The 21,560-nt window shown below is 37.8% G+C and overlaps 1 protein-coding gene and 1 long non-coding RNA gene across 3 annotated transcripts; one reads left to right on the top strand and one right to left on the bottom strand.

Moving 5' to 3' along the window:
- The first annotated feature begins 5,791 nt into the window (after positions 1-5,791).
- Positions 5,792-20,767, top strand: LOC133517703 (protein transport protein Sec61 subunit beta). Its single transcript, XM_061851073.1, has 3 exons — positions 5,792-5,973; positions 6,057-6,256; positions 20,535-20,767. The coding sequence occupies exons 1-3, from the start codon at positions 5,971-5,973 to the stop codon at positions 20,620-20,622; spliced, it is 291 nt and encodes a 96-aa protein (XP_061707057.1). The 5' UTR covers positions 5,792-5,970; the 3' UTR covers positions 20,623-20,767.
- On the bottom strand, positions 11,786-19,943 carry LOC133517704 (uncharacterized). Of its 2 annotated transcripts, XR_009799399.1 has the most exons (3): positions 19,142-19,943; positions 17,887-17,959; positions 11,786-12,045 (listed from the first exon to the last, which is right to left on the bottom strand). It is a non-coding gene; the product is annotated as an uncharacterized LOC133517704 (long non-coding RNA). The 2 variants fall into 2 exon arrangements; XR_009799398.1 differs by lacking the exons at positions 17,887-17,959; positions 19,142-19,943 and adding an exon at positions 12,714-13,561.
- Positions 20,768-21,560: the final 793 nt, after the last annotated feature.

The following is a 21,560-nucleotide window of genomic DNA, read 5'->3' as shown; positions in this document are numbered from 1 at the left end:
TATGTTGCCAATGTTAAAAAGACACCATTGTGGTAGTATTTATATCAATATACTACTGAAATTAAATACCTTCTTAAGGGCCCTCCACACTCGTGCGCGAATCGAGGCGCGAAGCTGCGAACGCGAGTGTGGATGGCCCTCGCGTCGATTTCGCAGATTGTTCACGCCTTCGCGCCTTATTCCCCGTTTTTTGTCGGTATTTGGCCCGCGTCAAAGGAGACGAGAAGCACGAACTTGCAAGACTCCACACTCGCAATCGCTTCGCGCCGCAATTCACTCACGAGTCGGTTAATCTGTGAACTGTCATAACCTTCTATGGCGGCTACTTGGTTATATTGGGTGCGAACTTGATCAACCAAAAATTAATAGGGTTGTTTCCAATTTTTTGAAACGCTTGTATTACGTTCTATATTAACTAAAACTTGCCCTTAAATTCAACTTTTATACTAAAAACGGCTTTAAATATGTTAAATTAACAAAATATATTTTGACAAATGCTTTCGCGCCCAAAACGCTCTTTGAAAATTGTGTGACGTCACAGCTTACGGTTTGACACATAACTACACGTAGAAGATACGAACTGTCAGCTGACATTTGTCATTTGTTGTTTATCGCCTAACTGTCAACAGTGTCAATCCGAGAGTTGTGACGTCATCAGAATCTTCAATGACGTTTCGAGTTTGGTCACGTGACGTGTGCCAAAAGATATTTTAATTCAATATTTACAAAAATGTGATCATTACAGGTCCCCTAAAAGTAGTTTAACATGTTCTTATAATCCAAAAGAATTTATTAAGATACAATTCTGCCCTAAGATTTGTAGATGGAAACAACCCTATTCATTACCATACGTCGGACTCCAGCGGGCATTTTCGTGGCATGTCAGAATGATAGGTAAGGTTCGCAAATCAATCAATTCACTTTCGAGTATTTGTACTTAGTATTTGGTACCTAGTATTTATAATGTGAAATTCCAAATATCATAGCAACTAACTGCGTTATTTATAAACGTGCTTGGACTACACATAAGTCAAAATGGCGAAAAAGTTCGTTTGGCTTTATCCGTCACTCAGACAATTGCAGTTGTGAGAAAGGAACAAAACACAAATGAGTTAACTGGGCATGTCAAGTTCTATGAACACGGCTCTAAAGCTGTACGTTAGTTAGGTGTTTATTTTTTTATATCCTTTAAATTTAAAATAAGATTGAATAGTCTGTGTTATATTTGATTTAATTTACATTAATGGTACATTTGTAGGTATATTATGAGAATATATTATTAATATTTTTTCCAAATTCTTGGCAGTCAAGGTTCTTCGTCGGCTTGTAAAAATCAATTTTAAATGGGAGAACGATCTTTCAACATCGACTGAAGTTATTGGCAAGTATTTGCATTGCTCAAAATGCTGAAGAGTGTTTTTGTGGCCACTTCAGTGGGCTATCAGTCATCACTTCAAAGAGTATTTACACATTAAAAATGAATAAATGATAACGGGTAACTAATTTAATTAACTATGTTACAAATACTAGGTACATTATAATACTCGTAAGTTAAGATTTTTTTGTAAACCTTACCTTGCCTTCAAATTGTCCCCTATAGTCCGACGTTTGTTCATTACTAAGTTCACAATTTGAAAATTAAATACGAAATTATAAGAAATTGACTCTGAGCGGCATGCGCGCGCTTCAAAGGTGACTCGCCGACTGGTTCGCCGTCTTCGCCGATCAGCCACGCTATTCTAGTTGGGCCCAAACTCCACATACTCGCAGCCCTCAGTCACTTGTATAAGCAACAAGCATATCTGTATCTCTTTCTCTCTCTCTCTCTCTCTCTCTCTCCGTTACTCATACCTATATTCTTGACAAATGTTACGGTGACCACATTCCTTACGATCGAGCATGGTGGCGGTCCGTTACGCCTATCAGTAAGAACTTTTAGAACGACTAAATTAAGTAAGGTTTTGAGAAGCTTTTTACAGAAGAGAAAATACTATATCCATCTCTATTCAGGGGCCATAATACTAGTACAGCGAAAAGACGGTAGGATTATCTCTGACTATGCCCGAATAAGAAATGATCCTGGCCAAACTATATATTCAATGTTATCCTAATATCCCACATACATATGACTTATGGTCACCCTAATTAGAAAGAGATGCAAAGGCTCACTTTGACTTCTCATGTGGACACACTTTTTGGCCAATGTTAGTTAGTTAGTTTCTCAGGGCCTTTTCCGCAACTCGACATACATTGTGCCTATTTTGCGTGAAAAAACGAGATAGCGCTATATATTTACTTTCATATGGACTCCACGCCACTGCATTCGTTTCGAGTATGCTGCGTACGAGTGCCGCATACAACACGTGTGTGGCTTCCACAGTCAGAGGCGCGGAATTACGCAGAACGAAACCCAGTCTTTTATACGCAATTTTAGCCACGGTCTGTACATGTTCGCGAAACGTGATATCTGAGTCAAACAGTACTCCTAAATCGCATGCCTGCTCCGAGCGTGATATGTCGGCGCTGCCAATATTGTAGTGAAATATTTGTGGTGCGCGGGCTCGGGTGAATGAGATAATTTCACATTTACTGGCATTGAAATAGAATTTATTTTCAACACTCCAACGATCCATCCAGCGGTCCACCGCTTCTATGTCCCGCTGCAGGTCCTCACAATTCCTTTGGCTTTGGATCGGTATAATCAACTTCACATCATCAGCAAACATCAGCTATGTGCAGTGATGCACCTTCACAGGCAGATCGTTGATCAGCAGTACGAAAAGAAACAGTCCCAAGTTCGACCCCTGACTGATACCAGAGCGCGTGGGGTAGCTTTCAGAAACGTAAGGACCATACTTTACGTACTGTTTCCGATCGGATAGATAATTCGCAAACAGATTCAAAAGTCTGGATGTAAAGCCCATGGCCCCTAGTTTTAAAAGAAGAACGTCATTATCTACCCGATCGAAAGCTTTTTGAAAATCCAGATAGACGAAACCCCCCCTAAGCTTTTCTATCTAACACACGAGATAAAATGCGGGTCAAAGTAAGCAGGTTTGTGGCAACCGATCTTCTCGGGAGAAATGCATGCTGTGTACTGGTGATGTGAGGCTGACATTGAGGTAGTAGTTTAGAATGTGTCACCGATTCGAAAGTTTTCACCAGAACGTTTAGAATTGCAACAGGACGATAGTTCTCAACTTTAAGTTTAGATCCCTTTTTCGGAATCATCGTTACTCTCGAACTTTTCCAGACTGTTGGGTATACTCCAGAATGAAGAATGAGGTCGAAAATAAACTCTATCGGACCCACCAGACTATCAATACAGCCCTTGACCACAAAAACCGGTATCGCGTCCGGTCCAGGCGCCGACCTAGGTTTTAGCTTTTTCACTACGCAGTGAATTACGCACAGAATGACGTAAGGAACGCTCCTTACGTCATTCTGTGTGAAGCCCCCAATATCAATACACCTAGCGTCGACTGGCAAGCTAGTGCTGGCTACCCGTGGGTCTAGGACAGGCTCATCGGGTAGAAAAATGGAGCTAAAGTGAGACGCAAACGCATCGGCGGCATCAGCGCTAGAGTGCTCTTTATCCCCGCGCGTCACACTCATCTCTACCCTTCCCTTGCATCGTAAGGAATTTACAACGGACCAGAATTTAGCCGGGTTATGAGATAATCGCTCAGACACGTGCTTCGTATAATTATTTTGTTCTGCAATTAAGTTCGTTTTTATTTTTGTACGTAGCTGACTATAGCGCTCATAAACTAGTTTATTACCCAAACTTTTCCATTGTCGGTGGAGACGTGCTTTTAGTTCTATGTCACGAATGATTGCTCTCGTATAGAAGACTGGATAGGTACGACTAAACGAGTGCTTTCGTATTTTCTTTGGAATGCATCGGTCGAAAGCATTATACAAAGTGTCATTAAAAAACTGGCCAGCGTCATCGGAACAATCAATACTGTATATAGTTGCTCCCAATCCGTATCCCTAATGTCGCAATATAATTGGTAATAGTCGCCCTTTGAAAAATTCCAGTCGTTTTGTTCCCCTATGTTAGATGGCTCCATTATAACCCTACTTGATACAAGCCTGTAACGGGCATGGATTATAATAGGCGGGTGGTGACCGTCGATTTTGGATAGGATTTCATGCGAGTCCGCGGGCCGCACACACACCGCTCCGCTCAACTCCTGGCTCGCCAACACTACATCCAGTATTCTTCCATTTACATTGGTCACTGTGTTGTATTGAGACACGTTACAAACATTAGTAAAGCAGTGAAAATACCTTTCTACATTTGCATTAGCGCTGTAAAGATTTAAATCTCCTAGAACAACAATCTTCGAGCTGCCATGAATCAGACATACTTTTTCTACAGAGTCAAACCATTGAAAATACACTTCGTCATTAGATCCAGGTGGTATGTATACTACACACACATATATATATATATATATATATTGCCCGGAGATAGAGAATCTCGCCCAGAGGTCTTCACCCTGAGCAGTTTCGTAGGAAGCCAACCTCTCTAGACACAAAGGTGCACGCGAAATCAGTAGGACCCCGCCAACTCCACGTCGACTGCGGTCCCTCCGAAGCATGTTCCACTCTGCACCCGAGCCGCACACGTCTGCGTCGTATATGGACTCGTCGAGATTAGATTCTTTGATCCTTTAATCCTTTTTTTGGCCAATGTGCACTGTCCGGTTTATTTTCTAGGTCCGTGGACTTGGCATGTGGCTTGACCTTGACAATTATGGACAGGGCGGCTACCGGGAAAATCGTAATTCGTCAATTGCGGGCATTTTTCCCTGTCACTCTAATTACGTCTTAATGAGAGTAAAAGAGAAAGATCCCCGCAATTTGCGAATTTCGGTCTTTGCGGTAGGCCCCCAGCTTTTTAACCAATAGAACTGAATAGAACAAGGGAAACTCACCATAATTGCCATTGGTAAATATGTTTGCTGTAAACGGTAAAAAAATCTAAACTAAAAAATATTTCATGAGAAAAAAAAAATTATAATTTATTAAATTAATGCAAAAGGTATCAAATAACCAGAGTCAAAATGTCTTCGTGCGTTTATGGCTCTTGTATGTCAATAAAGACTTGCGCAGATCATGCGCACCGTCGCCTTAACTGGAGCAAATAAAAGAGAGGGCTATTAAAATGAGCATGAGTATGTTACTAGCGCTAGTATCTCACGTCACTTAAGCCTAGATGGACTACATCAGTCGAGTAGCGAGTATTACGTATCAGAGGGCCTACCGCGAACTACGTTCGACGTATTGCCTCTCTGTCGCACTTGTAAATTCGTACGAAAGTGTGATAGGGAGGCAACTCGTTGAACGTGGGTCGCGGTAGGCCTACTGAACACCAAAAATGTAGTTGAGTAGATTAACCACGCCCCACCACTCTTACTAATCTGCTTGATTAAATTGTTGGTGTTCAGACACGTTTAGTAACTAAAATACTCGCCATTAGGCTAAATTAACGTAGTCCGAACCAGCCTTTCATTTTAAAACACTGCCTAGTCACTTGTAACTCGCTCGTTTATGGTGTGAACGATTTCTGGTCAGTTGACCGATTTTAGTAAACAAAAATACTCGCCGTCAAGTTAATTACTAACGTAGTTTGAACTAGGCTTTATATGCATGATATGAAAACACGCAAGTTACACTTGTATGTATTTTTCACATTTGCGCAATTTACGTGCGAAGTGCGCCATGGCATAATATAATGTATTTCGTCTGTAACAAATTGCCATAACGTGGCAACATTGATGACGACGTGTCATTTTCACTGTACGCGTTGCAATAGAAGTGCCAACAGAGTTTACTACGGTATTGGAATCGGATTGGAAAGGCCAATAGGTTCTACTCAAAGTTCGTGAATCCTCAATCCGTTTCGGACGATAACCAATTTATTTTGTGAATTAAGATACACACAGAAGTTCAAAGAAAATGGTAAATATCAACTGTGTTTTTACATATAATTCCATTTTTAATGATAACGGTATAGTTATTATTTTATTCGTGTCATTTTATAGCCACCATCCCCAAGCTCGACGAATGTTGGATCAGGAGGCCGATCCCCTAGCAAGGCGACCGCTGCCCCTCGTTCGTCAACTGGCGGTACTGTGAGGCAACGTAAGACCACGACCACCACCGCAGCCAGGAGCCGTACCACAGGCGCTGGCTCCGGTGGCATGTGGCGATTCTACACTGATGATTCCCCTGGCGTTAAAGTGTAAGTGCTTATACTTGACTTTTCATTGACATGCTTTGAATAATTTATTGTGATATACAGTTATCAAACTATTAGTTTAAATATGGCATGCTTGCAGGTGTCAGGTGTACTAAGCAAATAGATTTGCTGACTGTACATTTAATATTTGTTGTAAAAAAAGTTGCATTCATGCGAGGAAAATTTTGATTTACATGATATGAGAAGCAAGAGTAAATAGATAGAGATAGATATAAAAAATATTCAACTTTCCAAATGCCAAAAACAATCTTGATGTATTCACATTTCAAAAAAAGAATAAAACTATGGTTAAAATAGTACATTACGATACAAGTGCGAAAAATAGGAAATTCGAAACGAGTGGCGATAAATTAAAACACGACCGAAGGGAGTGTTTTAAATCGACACGAGTTGCGAATTACCTATTCGCACATGTATCGTACAACGTTTTACAGTACATATGGCCCTTTAAATGTTCGACACAGTAACGTAATATGCTACTTCTCGCACTAGTGCTATAAAGTAGCCCCATATGTACTGTAAAATAGGTTTAAAGGAGAATGGGCAATTTGTCCCATGGATGTATACTGTTGAGACATATCTCGTTTGAAAGGGTTTACTCTTAGCATTATTTTATTGTATGACACCAACTTTGGATAACGTGCAGGGACTGAGCAATTTAAAAAAAAGAGTGGCCAATATAAACTGTTGTTTTACAAAGTACTTGTTATGTAGCCGGTTGTTAGGTGTTTTGTATGAAAGAATATGAGAAATTCTAGATTTCTGTTTACCACTACTTACGTTTAAGTACGTACAGGGCTGGAATTAGTTGATATAACATATGCTTGAATTAAAAATACTGCTATTAAACACTGAAACTTGCTTGTATACTCAAGCCATATATATCATTTAAAAGACATTTTTATAAGGTATTTTAATATATATATACTTGCACTCAAATGCTTGCAGGGGCGGTAATAAAACGAGTTTTTTCGTTAATTAATTGTGGTAAATGCCGCTTTGTTTGTTCTACCTGGCACTAGATGGAGCCTTGGTAGCAGTTTGGGTAATTTTTACTATTGGTATATACATTTGAGTCATATCCTATTTGGAAGGTCTTCAATTAAGCATTAATTACTTATATGACACCAAAGACCGAAAATGTCCAGGGAAGATGATATTAATAATTTTGATCATGCGCTGCGGCGTAAACTGGAACTAAAAAATGTCATTCATATAGAGTTACTTTTGTAACCATTTACATCACTTTGCATGCCTGAAATATAATGAAAAAGTAATTTATATATTTTTTTAAATTATTACCGCTCAATAAATGGCACTAAACTACTTAATTATGATTTTTCAAATCCTCTCTAGTACTGACATCTTGCGTGCAATAGGAGAACCGAATGAGCGGCATATGCTGGATCCGTATAGTCGCTTATAAACGCTAAAAAATGTCACCGAAGAATAAGTTTGTTTAACGGAACTTTGACAATAAAACGAGTGGTTACCTTGAACTAGTAAGTTTCGTCTATTTATCTCTCTTGGTCTTACATATTCGAGTGATAAAGGTAGAAAAAACATTATATTTTTTAAAGTTCGCGTTATGTCCCGCTAGAAACGTTATATAAACTTATTATTAAACATGAAATAAGATTCCTAAGCAATAAGTAGGTAAGTAAATGTATTTATGGAGTAGTTGGAGTACCATAATTAGCAGCAAGAAAATAAATCTAAGTTTATATGTTACTATAAAATAAATCGTAAAAAGGTACTATGTACATACTTGTTTTGTCTCTCTGCAGGAAAATTGTGTAAAAGTGAAACATTTGAGATTGCGTCGCGGTTCAAAGCAACGTTCCCTTCGTTTGCCATATGAATCAGGATTAAATTGTGTAGTTTTAAGTTCTCATGTAAGTGAATTGTCAAATTCTTAGTGAGAATAAAGAATCTTAAACCTAAAATTAACGCAGTGAATACATTACAAGTATCAGCGACTCTTAACTGCTTGCCAAGCTAAGATAGTAGCTGTATTTCGTTCCATTATATATACGTATAAAATAAAAACTTTTGAATACATTTAACACCTTTATTTCATATAAATTGAAAAATAACTGACGGCATACATTTTCTTCACGGTCGCAGAAATATTAGCAGGATGAGTCGACAAGTTAATTTAAAGCAAGCATTGGTGAATAGGTGCATCCAGATCCAGATAAGAGAATGCATGGTTATTGCGCCAATCTCGGACCATTTGCGATTGGTTTGCTAAGGGCACCGCTAGCTGGTGCGGATGCACAGAGCACTTATACATACCTTATTAAATAAAAACTTTTGAATACATTAAACATCTTTATTTCATATAAATTGAAAAATAAGTGACGGCATAGATTTTCTTCACGGTCGCACAAATATTATCAGGACGAGTCGACAAGTTATTTTAAAGCAAGCATTGGTGAATAGGTGCATCCAGATCCAGATATGGGAATGCATGGTTATTGCGCCAATCTCGGACCATTTGCGATTAGTTTGCTAGCTGGAGCGGGTTAACGAAAAACAGTAACTGAGGACGCTAACTGGCGCGGACGCGTGCGACGAATTTTACCTACAAAGGCACCCGCGCGCGTGCACCCGCTCCGTGCACTCGCGCCAGCTAGCAAACGCCCTTAACCTTTTGAACGTCAAGAACATCTAAAGGCGCCGTCACTAGACATGATTTAAGGGCCATGAACACATTAATGATTATAGCTGTTATAATCGCTGTCAAAGTCCCTAATGTAATACTCATGCATTTTCAAGCTCACTTGCGCCCGTGACCTTGGCATGTGAGTAACGTTTTTGTTATGGCGTTGAAAGGGTAAAGTATCAATGTCGTAATGCGTCGCTAGCGCGTTATTTTCGAATCGCACCCGTGCTCCCGTGTTGGACTGCACACGCGGTGTACACTTCTTGTTATTGTAACCGTTTGTGCGCCTAGATAACACAAGTACACATACACAACTCACAAAATGCTCGCGTGTTCTTGTTTCTATGTAAAGTACGTCTTCTAGGGCCGCGGATTGGACCCTCGCGACCGGCGGGGCGGTGAGCGGCATACATTGGTCGCAATGCAAGCTGTAAAGCTAGTGCAGTGCATGAGGTACGCGCGGCTTTCTCTCACCACATCTTTAGGTGTTCTTGCCGTTCAAAAGGCTAAAAGCACCTAATGAGGGTGCTTTACATTAGCTAGATGCCGGCCCACACGCCGATCCGGTGTGCAGGCTAAGGAAATCGCTATGTAGGCCAATTCGAAAGTGCAACTGACATTAAACCAATTTTAGAATAATATTGGAATGATACCATTTATCTGTCATTCGTGCGTTCATTTCGCACTTATACGCATGTATTTGTGCGAGCGAGATGCCCGCAACTAACTGATATGATTCCAATATTACTCTAATATCGGTGTGCACGCCCCTTTTTATTCATAAGCAAGGTAAGATTGAACCACTATAGAAGGCAGCGAAGAGGCCGGCAATGGAACTGGTAGCGTTTGATGGAGACAATCAGTTTTCTGTCAAATGCAAGTTCAAATTGGCCTGACTGTCTCACTCGCACACCGGAGCACCGTTTCATATAAGCGTACTTTGTTATATCCAATCGACCCGCTCTATTCAGTAGGTTTCATTATCTCGATCCATCAGTTATCTAGTAACAATCTCTTCAATCTGGTGGATCGAGATGGTGGATCCTACTGGACAGATGGAACCTATGGATAGGAAAACGTTATGCTCAACAATTTGGTAGCAGAAGCGATGTGATTTTTTTAAATCGCGACTGTGTCATTGACATAATATATCTGAGGACGGGCCTTACGGGCAATAAGAATGGGGCCAGTACAGCGGTGTTACGCACACGAGTTTGAGCCAATCGTGCAGTCTAACGCCACAAGTGCCACAACGTGATTGGTTGACGAGTTCGCATTACGCACGCGATTGATCGCATCTAGTTGCGTTAGACAGCACGATTGGCTCGAATTTGTGAATGACACAACTGAACTAGCACTATCGTTATTGCCCCTAAGGTCGGTCTTTAGATATATGGTAAGCGTCAGGATGGCGGTGGACCTCAGCGAATTTCAAAGAAATATTTATAACCATATTGTACCTTCTGTGTACCTCAGTGTACCTTTAATAGAAACCAGTGTACCTTTCCCCAAAACGAGATATTTTACAAAACGGTCCACCCGCCAACCTGACGTCAGGATGGCGGGTGGACCTATGAAATCTTGCATTATACCGCACTAAAAGTATGCAGTTATATTGTGCATGAGTTTAGCCTAGCTTGTTTTGGGGAGAGGTACACCGGTTTCTATTTCTATTTACAGAGGTACACTGAAGGTACAGTCACCATCATATATATCGCAGCGGCCAAGGTACCCACGAATATCTGAACATGCCTCTACTGTCAAGAGGTTAGAGTGCGTGTTTAGATATCTATGAGCACCTCGGCCACTCCGATATATCTGATGGCGACTGTACCATATAACTGCATACTTTTAGTGCGGTATAATGTAAGGTTTCATAGGTCCAACCGCAATCCTGACGTCAGAATGGCGGGTGGAGTTTTTCTTAAATATCTTGTTTTGGGTTAGGTACACAGAAGGTACAGTATGTTTATACTTACTTACTGCTGTGGCGCAGCGACCCGAAGTGGATCTTGGCCTCCGACACCAAAGACCGCCATGCTTCTCTGTCCAAAACCGTTTCCATCTAGTCGACGGCGCCGAGTTCGCTAAGGTCTTTTTGCATTTCGTCTCTCCAGCGGGACCTACCTAGGACGTCTAGACGGTCTTCGGCCATTTGGAACTTCAGAGTACGCCCTCCAGGCTGCACGATCCTCACCCATCTGGACTACGTGCCCGAGTCATCGGAGTCTGGCAGCGTGAAAAATCCTAGGACCCACACGTGGAGAGGATGGAACCTGGAGACTCCACAGGAATCAGGAGATTGAAGATCTGGTGTCCGAGCCGAACGTCATTGGATATTTATAAATATTTCTTTGAAATTCGCTGAGGTCCACCCGCCATCTAGACGCCAGATGTCAATGCCGAGTGCGACCGCCCTTAAAGCGGTGTATTATCTCTAGTCTCTCCAATATGTTCTCGTAGTGGGTCCACAGAGTTTATTTTAAGTGTTATCATAAACAGTGTTCACCAGCGGGTCTACGGGTACCTAATTATTTTTACCATGGGCCGACCATGAACACGATTCTATTTTGAACCCGTTGCCCGCGTAGCTACTTCAGTCTTAGGCGGTATATACTCTACACCACGTTCACAAAAGATTGATATTTTAGGTAAAAACTCACATTTCGCTATATTTGTCCATAGTAAATACTAATTCAAAAACTACTGAAGGGCCTAAAATCTTCTGTGATAGTAATGTAGAAATAAATACTGTTGACAGGCGGTCAACGGTATTTAGTACAATAATTACACTAAAACAATTCGTATAGAATACAGAACCTATGAATAATATATACCTAGAGAATCTAACTTTAATGCAATAATATAATTGAACAAAAGAAATACATTAGTACGAGTAGTACGATCAACCTATATGTCTATTTTTAATAGTCTTAATGTTCGTGTATTGGTTCTGTATTCTATGGCCATTAATTATGCTTTATTTTTCAACTTTCTTTGACTACACACAAGTACACATTATATTTGCTTTTTTCTTGAACTTTATCTTGCCCATGTTCGATTCTTCTTATGTCGATGCATCCTCATTATTGCCGTATGGTTTCTGAAAATATAATAACAGTTTTTGTATTGTTTTCTAATACCTATGTTTGAAGTCGGTTTCCTATTTTTAAGAGAAGTTTTTTTTCATGTAAGTACCGTCAAGTGGGGTAAATTAGAGCAGATGGGATACCTATCGACAATTATGTCAATAAACAGTTTTACGTTCCATCAAGAATTGAGAGGTTGCCTCAATTCCTCATGGAACCCATGATGTAAGCTAGACCTTTACACAAATATTCCTTAAACCTCGTTAAGCAAGTAGCTTCTTTACAAACATAACAAAGAAGACAAATCGTCTAGCGTGAAATACGCATCGTTAAAGAGTTCTTTTCTGGTCCTGATCAGAAGTTCCACTTCTTCAAATAGCACTTTTTTGAATGGCAATGCCTGGTCTGTTGATGAAACTAAAAAATGCCTATAAGATTTGGGGAGTTCCCTTAATTCCTCGTGGTTTTGTCAAAAATAGGACCATCTTGGAACTATATACCCACTTTCAAACCATAACTAATTTTCAACATTGGTTCAGAAATGACGAAGATCTTACTTAACATATATACAAAAAAAAAGTTTTTGTAGTCGGTTAAAAAGTAGTATCTTTACAATCCTTCCGTCCTTTTATTAAGAAGGGATGACTACTACAATTTGCTTACTAAGTAAGTACTTACTTACTATTAGTATCAGATTGGAGTCGACTCGAGAGTCGATAAAATGGGCGTCGCTACCCTTTCCGGGTGGGGGGATTTCACCGCATGAAAAAGAGACACATATAGTGAGTTCTTACTGTTCTACCAAACTACATATATAAAGTAGTCGTACTTTTTGAGTCAAATTAGTTTCATTCTAAAGGTGCGACGTAATGGCCTGAAGCACGCTCTTAGCATACCTAGTTATACTATTTGATGGATATTGGTGTCAATTTATAATACGTTTAATTATTCATTGTCTTTACCTAATTATCTTTACCTTTTGCCTACCGGTTTGGCCTAGTGGGTAGTGACCCTGCCTATGAAGCCGATGGTCCCGAGTTTGAATCGCGTAAGGGCATTTCTTTGTGTGATGAACACAGATATTTGTTCCTAAGGCATGCGTGTTTTCTATGTATATTCGTAAATATATATTTATCTAAATAAGTATGTTTAACGTCGCCTAGTACCCATAGTACAAGCTTTGATTAGTTTGGGGCCAATCTGTGTAAGATTGTCCCTACATATTTATTTATTTATTACCTAACGTAACCTACATTAGGTAAGCATTTAGTTTTGTTGGGATATAAAATGGTTAATGATAAAAACTAATACTTTTACCAGCATTTTAACTTTATATTCATGTATTCGAAACCTATACATTTATGACAATAACTTTTTGTAGTATATGCAACTGCTGTGTTTCCTTTACGCTCACATCTACCTCACTTTTGCAAGACGATAAGATTTTTTATTAACAATAACTTGTCCGTATTCGAACTGTCTGGCTACCCGGCTAGCCGTGGCTCTGTACCCGGATTTTATACTCTGAAACTAGAACTAGTGACAGATAAGAGTCGATTGATGTTTTTTTTAAAGATACTTACACTTAAATAGAATTACTTACCTATGTTTAATTAAAAGAAAGACTACTTATACATAATAATCCTTACAGTTTTAACCTATTTAACCTACCTACCTACTATAGTAGCAGTTCAGTTCACTTAGTAGAAATACCTGTTCTAAGAATAATGAAAAAGAAAGAAGAGTAATAAAAATAAAGAATCTGGAAGTCGTTGAGGTGTTCCGTTCTTCATCAGCAATTTCTACTTCATCAAATGTCACTTTATTGAGTAAAAATGCTTGTAATATTGATGAAAATCCTAAAATGACTATATGTATGCCTATCCTATACAATATGAGAAGCTCCTTCGGTTTCTCGTAGAACCTATCATCAGAACTGGACCTTGACACAAATGTTCCTTAAAAGCCTTACATGCTATAAACGAAATAAATAAAAAAACCGCCTAAGGTAAAATACTTGTCGTTGAAGAAATCCATTTTGCTCAATATCAGCAGTTTCACTTCATCAAATGTCACTTGTTCAAATAAAAAAAACTTGATATGTTGACGAAAATCCTCAATTCCTCCCAATTGAGAATTCAAATCGATTTAAAATCCTCAATTCCTCATTGAATCCATCATCATAACTGGACCTTGACACAAATGTTTCCTAAGAACCTAGCTTGCTACAAACTTAACAAAGAATAAGAATCGCGCGCGTTGAAGAGTTCCGTTCTGGTCAATATCACTAACTTGTTTAAATAAAAATGCTTGATATGTTGACGAGAATCCAAACATTACTGTATGTATTGTATGCCTATAAGATTTGAGGAATTTCTTCGATTTCTCATGGAACCCATCCTCAGAACTAGACCTTATGACACAAATATCTTCAAGAACTTTACTTGCTACAAAATAAACAAATAAAACATATCGCGCGCGAATTGGCGAGTTCCATTTTGGCCAGCATCAGCTGTTGCGTTTCGTCAAATGTCACTTTTTAATAAAAATGCTTGATATGTAAATAAAAATCCAGAAATTATAAGATGTCAGGAATTCCCTCGATTATTTATGAAACCCATCATGAGAACTGAACATTGATATAAATACACCTTAAGAACGTTACTCGCTACAAGCTTAATAAAGAATACAAAACGCGTGCGTTGAAAAGTTCCGTTCTGGACAACATCAGCAGTTCCACTTGATCAAATATAACTTTTTTTAAATAAAACACCTAGAGATATTGATGAAAAAAAAACTATATGTATTTCTATAAGGTTTGAGCTGTCCATCATCAGACCTAGACACTAGACACTGGTGTCTAGCACAGATATTTCTTAAGAACCTTACTTTCTACAAACTTAAAAGTTCCGAGGAATTGTTCGGATTAATCTCTGCCGCCTCTTTCCGTCACCGCTTTACGCTACATCATTTATATCTTCACCACTTAGATGGTTGGCAATCCTCAACTGTGCATTTCTCTAGAAACTTTCTGCCTCATACAGCTAAACTATGAAATGATCTGTCGCATGCGGTATTTCCGGCCCAATACGATCTTTAAAACTTTAAGGAAAGAGCGTATTCCTATCTTAAATGCCGGCACCGCACTTACAATCCCTATGGTGTAACAGATGTCCATGGCCAGCGGTAATTGCTTACCATCAGTTGATTCGTCTGCTAGTTTGCCTCTTATATCACAACAAACAAAAAATGAAAATATCTCGCGCGTTGAAGAGTTCCGTTTTAGTCAACATCACTAGTTCCACTTCATCAAATGCCACTAATGTGAATAAAAAAAGCTAAAGATATTGATGAAAATCCAAAATGACTATATGCCTATAAGAATTGAGGAGAATGAGGAGTTCCCTCGCTTTCTCATGAAACATCATCAGAACTGTACTTCGACAAAAATGTTTCTTGAGAATCTTACTCGCTACAAACTTAACAACGAAGAAAAATTGCGCGCGTTGGAGTTCCGTTTTGGTCAACATCAGTAGTTCCACATCATCAAATGTCACTTTTGTGAATAAAACTTGATAATATGTTGATGAAAATCCAATAAGTACTATATATATACCTATAACATTTAAGAAATTCCCTCGATTCTTCATGGGACCCATCTTCAGACCTTTACCTTGACACAAATGTTCCTTAAAACCTTAAAACTTAAAACTTACTTGCTACAAACTTAACTAATAAAACAAATCGCGCGCGAGTTGGCGAGTTCCATTCTGGTCAACATCAGCTGTTACACTTAGTCAAATGATAATTTTTTAATAAAAATGCTTGATATGTAAATAAAATCCCAGAAATTATTTCATGTATGCCTATAAGATTTTAGGAATTCCCTCGATTCTTCATGAAACCCATCATCAGAACTGTACTTTGTCTAAAATGTTTCTTAAGAACCTTACTTGCTACAAACTTAACGAAGAAAAATTGCACGCGTTGGAGTTCCGTTCTGGTCAACATCAGTAGTTCCACATCATCAAATGTCACTTTTGTGAATAAAAGTTGATAATATGTTGATGAAAATCCAATAAGTACTACATATATGCCTATAGCATTTAAGAAATTCCCTCGATTCTTCATGGGACCCATCATCAGACCTTTACCTTGACACAAATGTTCCTAAAAACCTTAATACTTAAAACTTACTTGCTACAAACTTAGCTAATAAAACAAATCGCGCGCGAGTTGGCGAGTTCCATTCTGGTCAACATCAGCTGTTACACTTAGTCAAATGACAATTTTTTAATAAAAATGCTTGATATGTAAATAAAATCCCAGAAATTATTACATGTATGCCTATAAGATTTTAGGAATTCCCTCGATTCTTCATGAAACCCATCATCAGAACTGTACTTTGTCAAAAATGTTTCTTAAGAACCTTACTTGCTACAAACTTAACGAAGAAAAATTGCACGCGTTGGAGTTCCGTTCTGGTCAACATCAGTAGTTCCACATCATCAAATGTCACTTTTGTGAATAAAAGTTGATAATATGTTGATGAAAATCCAATAAGTACTACATATATGCCTATAGCATTTAAGAAATTCCCTCGATTCTTCTTGGGACCCATCATCAGACCTTTACCTTGACACAAATGTTCCTAAAAACCTTAATACTTAAAACATACTTGCTACAAACTTAACTAATAAAACAAATCGCGCGCGAGTTGGCGAGTTCCATTCTGGTCAACATCAGCTGTTACTTTTAGTCAAATGACACTTTTTTAATAATAATGCTTGATATGTAAATAAAATCCCAGAAATTATTACATGTATGCCTAAAAGATTTTAGGAATTCCCTCGATTCTTCATGAAACCCATCATCAGAACTGGACATTGATGTATTAAGTACACCTTAAGAACCTTACTCACTACAAGCTTAATAAAGAATACAAAACGTGTGCGTTGAAAAGTTCCGTTCTGGAACACATCAGCAGTTCCACTTGATTAAATGTCGCTTTTTTTTTTTAATAAAACGCCTAAAGATATTGATGTAAATCCAAAAAAAAACTATATGTATTTCTATAAGGTTTGAGGTATCTATCAGATCTGGATCTAGACACAGATGTTTCTTAACAACCTTACTTTCTACAAACTTATCAGGACAAATCTATTACGGCGAGTGTTCCATCGAATTGCTCGGATTAATACTTGCCGCCTCTTTTCGTCAGCGCTCTACGCTACAACATTTTTATTTTCACCACTTAGATGGTTGGCAGTCCTCAACTGTGCATTTCTATAGAAACTTCCTGCCTCATACAGCTAAACTATGAAATGATCTGTCGCCTGCGGTATTTCCGGACCAATACGACATTTAAAACTTTAAGAAAACAGCGTATTCCAATCTTAAAGGCCAGCACCGAACTTACAACCCCTATGGTTTAGCAGGTGTCCATGGGCGGCGGTAATCGCTTACCATCAGGTGTGACGTCTGCTCGTTTGCCTCTTATATCAAAAAAAAAACAAAGAAGAAAAATCTCGCACGTTCAAGAGTTCCGTTTTGGTCAACATCAGTAGTTCCACTTCATTAAATGCCACTAGTGGGAATTAAAAAGCTTAAAGTATTGATGAAAATCCAAAATTACTATATGCCTATAAGATTTGAGGTGTTCCCTCGCTTCCTCATGGAACCCATCGTCAGACCTTTACCTTGACACAAAGGTTCCTAAAAACCTTGGTACTTGAAACTTACTCGCTTACAAAGAAGACAAATCACGCGCGTGGAAGAGTTCCGTTTCTGAACAACATCAGCAGTTCCACTTCACCAAATGTACTTACTTACCACCCATTTATTTGAAACAGTACCTAGGTACTCCATTTTGATGCCGCCAGCTTAAAACTTCAATGGCCTCAGTGTCCGATGAATAACTTAAAAATGCTGAAAGTAATAACAATTATAATAAGTTGGGGAGTAGCGACCTTACACATCCGAGTGCTCCTGGGGAGTTCTGTTACCGGACATACAATAATAATAACAATAAATAAATATTATAGGGACATTCTTACACAAATTGACTGAGTCCCACGGCAAGCCGAGAAGGCTTGTTTTGTGGGTACTCATACAACGACATAATAATATATAATATACAAATACTTAAATACATAGAAAACATCCATGACTCAGGAACAAATATCTGTGCTCATCACACAAATAATGCCCTTACCGGGATTCAAACCCAGGATCATCGACTTACTAGACCAAACCGGTCGTGAAAAAAAGAGCAAAAAAAAAAGAAAAAAGAATGATATGTTAAAAGAAAATGCGATTTGGAAACGTTATTCGCCACTTAAAACACTTTATATATCTGGTTCACAGCATTTATTTGGTGCTGATATAATGCCTGCAATATTACCCGAGTACAGTCAGCGTCAAATACTTTGTAGCAACCAAAGTAGCCAAATAGTTCGGTACACCATATATTTAGTATGGTGTACCGAACTATTTGGCCACTTTGACTGCTACAAAATATTTGACGCTGACTGTACATTAAAATATGAATAAATTATCATAAATTCAAAAGATGGTTCATTTTTACGGGGAAAAATGGCTTTCATGTAAAATGTTTGTCAGACATATTTTTTGAAGTATAGTACAATCATTAACTTAGAAATATAGGTAACATTTCACGAATAAAAATACGGTAAAACATATTTTTAATTATTTTTTTAACTTATCCTACGCAAAATAGAATTGGAGAAACTGACATAGGGACTATCATTCGACACGACACGTATAGTAAAGTATGAATCCGCTCTAAGTCCCCTTACATAGACAGTGGGAAGTAAAATAATTCTTGTTCTGAAAACAATAAAATGTAAAATGATTAGGTAGGACAATCCAAACTTCTAAGGTCGCGTAGATCAGAAGTAGATATGAATTTGTTCGACAATACGGAAACTTTTCAGCATTTACATTGGCGCATTTTTTTCTGGAATACTATCTAAATTGCACTTTGTATATATGCTACATTTTTTATATAATTTGGAGCCTTTATTTTCCATGGAGTCGAACGCTATATAGCAGCTATACGAGAAAAAATAATACTTTTATCTTACCTACCCCATGAATAGTGAAGATCATCAAGGAGCATACTCTCTGAGATCAATGGAATGGAGTGCCTTTCGATTGGAGAAAATTATAGCGTATTAGAAATATACTATTTTGTAATTACAATGTTGAATATTTTAAATTGCGTGTTTTGACAATTATTGTTGACAATATTACATTCAGAGTCATCTTGACATAACTTTAGAAAACCATAAACTAGTCTATACTTTTTAAAATGATGGAGTAAGACTGACGAGATTACCGCTATGTATAAATGTTTTACGTCAAGTAGAATTTTGCTTTAGAGCGACATCTGGCGTTGAGTAGAAAAGTTAAGGCGTAATTAACTACAATTAATTAACTCATTAAATGGTTTTATTTTGGTCCCTGCAACGATTTGACCCCAGTTATACTATACGAAAAATAGCTTATAAAAATACTTTTCATATGATATACATGGCATTTGTATACACTCTTATTTCGCTGTGTATCAAGTAATTTTTAGAATGACGATTTTTTAAAACTGTACATTGTGTCCCTTTAAATACTTTATCATTGGTGTTGATACAAAAAACATAAAGCATTTTTTATATTCTTTCGAATAAAATACGCTAAAACTTTTTATATCCCGCGTATAAGGAAATATAACTGCTTCTATGCGCAACTTCTTTTTTTATATAGCTCGGTCCCTGCAAGTGGTCCAAGGTTGGTGCCATACAATAAAATAATACTACGATTAAGAGCTTTAAAACGACATATGTCTCAACAGTATACATCCATGGGACACTCCCCATACAAAAGTGCCCATTGTCCTTTGGAAATCTAGAATGTAACAGATTTACTAAGGATGTGTGTTGTGTAGCATTCAGGCATATAGAGCTACCATAGGGTCCATCCATATAATGCTATTTAGTAAACTTTTGATTGTTGGTACAAACACAATGCTACTCCTCTGTTATTAAACCCACTTGAAGCAGAAGCAAAATATGTTTTACGTGGGTTTTCAGAAAAAATTGCATTATTTACTTATTTTTTATTTTAAACTATTAACTTTTGGGTTATTTACGAGGACTATTGATTGAAACAAAGAACATATAAAGGTAATCACGGTCAATATCCCGGTTGATATAAGTCTAGTGAAACTAAACATGAATTATTCAAGACTGTCAAAGAAATTAGCATCCCAGTTTTACCGTACAAATTTTAGGTGTCAGTTTTGTGACGGTCCATACCATGTGAAAATGCATCACAAAACTTCACAAAACAGTTGTGAGTTTTGGGACCCTTCCTCTTTAAATCAATAGTCCTCTTAATTCTGAGTAGAGATAACACAGAAATTGTTGGTTTTACAAAAAAAATTAAATTATACAATTTTATAAAGAATGTGTTTTTGTCTTGGTTACAGTGGCCCAGTTCCAGTGTTAGTGATGTCTCTACTTTTCATCGCATCAGTGTTCATGCTTCACATTTGGGGAAAATATACCAGAGCATAATATGTAAACTTTATGTTAAGTTCTACTTTAATTGTGCGAGAGGATGGATGAACTGTTAAGTGCTCTTGTACTGGGAGATTAGGTTTAATTATCAATTATTTATCTAATGTTTTATATTAATTCTGAAGTAAATATAAGAAACAAACATTGTTTTTTTTTAAACTTCTGTTATGCAGTAATACTGTTAGGTCTAGAGACAACTCTGTTCTATTCATGAGAGCATTCTGAAAACTTTTTTTGGGGTTTAAGTCCACCTGGTGAATTCATTACACAAAACCATGCCCTTACAATTTTTATGTGTTTGTCTGAAATTATTCTTTGGGGACCTGTATAAATAACACAGGATTTTGTCTTTTTTCGTAAAGCTGAACCATAGAGATTTATATAGGGTGTGATTTAGTCACCTGCAATAATTTACGGGCTGAATATGTAGCCCATACCACATACGGGGTAAATACATAGTAAGATGCGTAAAATCTAACACAATTTCGTGCTTCGACATTTGACAACGAAACGAGAAGGCGCAGTACAGCTCCATACATTTTGCGGTAACTGATTGTCAAAAGTTGACGTTTGACAATTCTATTTTAAGGGACTGCAATTCAAAATCAAAGGACATGTTTTTTTCTTAGACTTTACCTCTCTATTACAATTAATTCTCCTTGGGTATACTGAGTTACTTTTACTATGGGACCAACCCGGAAATTGCGAAAAAATTAACTCTCCCAATCCCATACAAAAACATCAGTCAGCCATAATGAATGGAAGAGTAAATTTTTTTTCGCGATTTCGGGGTTGGTCCCATAGTAAAAGTTGCTCAGTATGACCTTTAAAAAATTATTGCAGGTGACTAAATTTACACCCTGTATCTTACTTAGGTCAACTTGGCAAAGTAAAATATTTAGTTTAAAAGTTCACTAACTTTACAATCATGTTGA

The sequence above is a fragment of the Cydia pomonella genome, chromosome 5 (genome assembly GCF_033807575.1).
Source record: "Cydia pomonella isolate Wapato2018A chromosome 5, ilCydPomo1, whole genome shotgun sequence".
Classification (NCBI taxonomy): Eukaryota; Metazoa; Arthropoda; class Insecta; order Lepidoptera; family Tortricidae; genus Cydia; species Cydia pomonella.
This window is presented reverse-complemented; position numbering and strand designations above follow the sequence as displayed.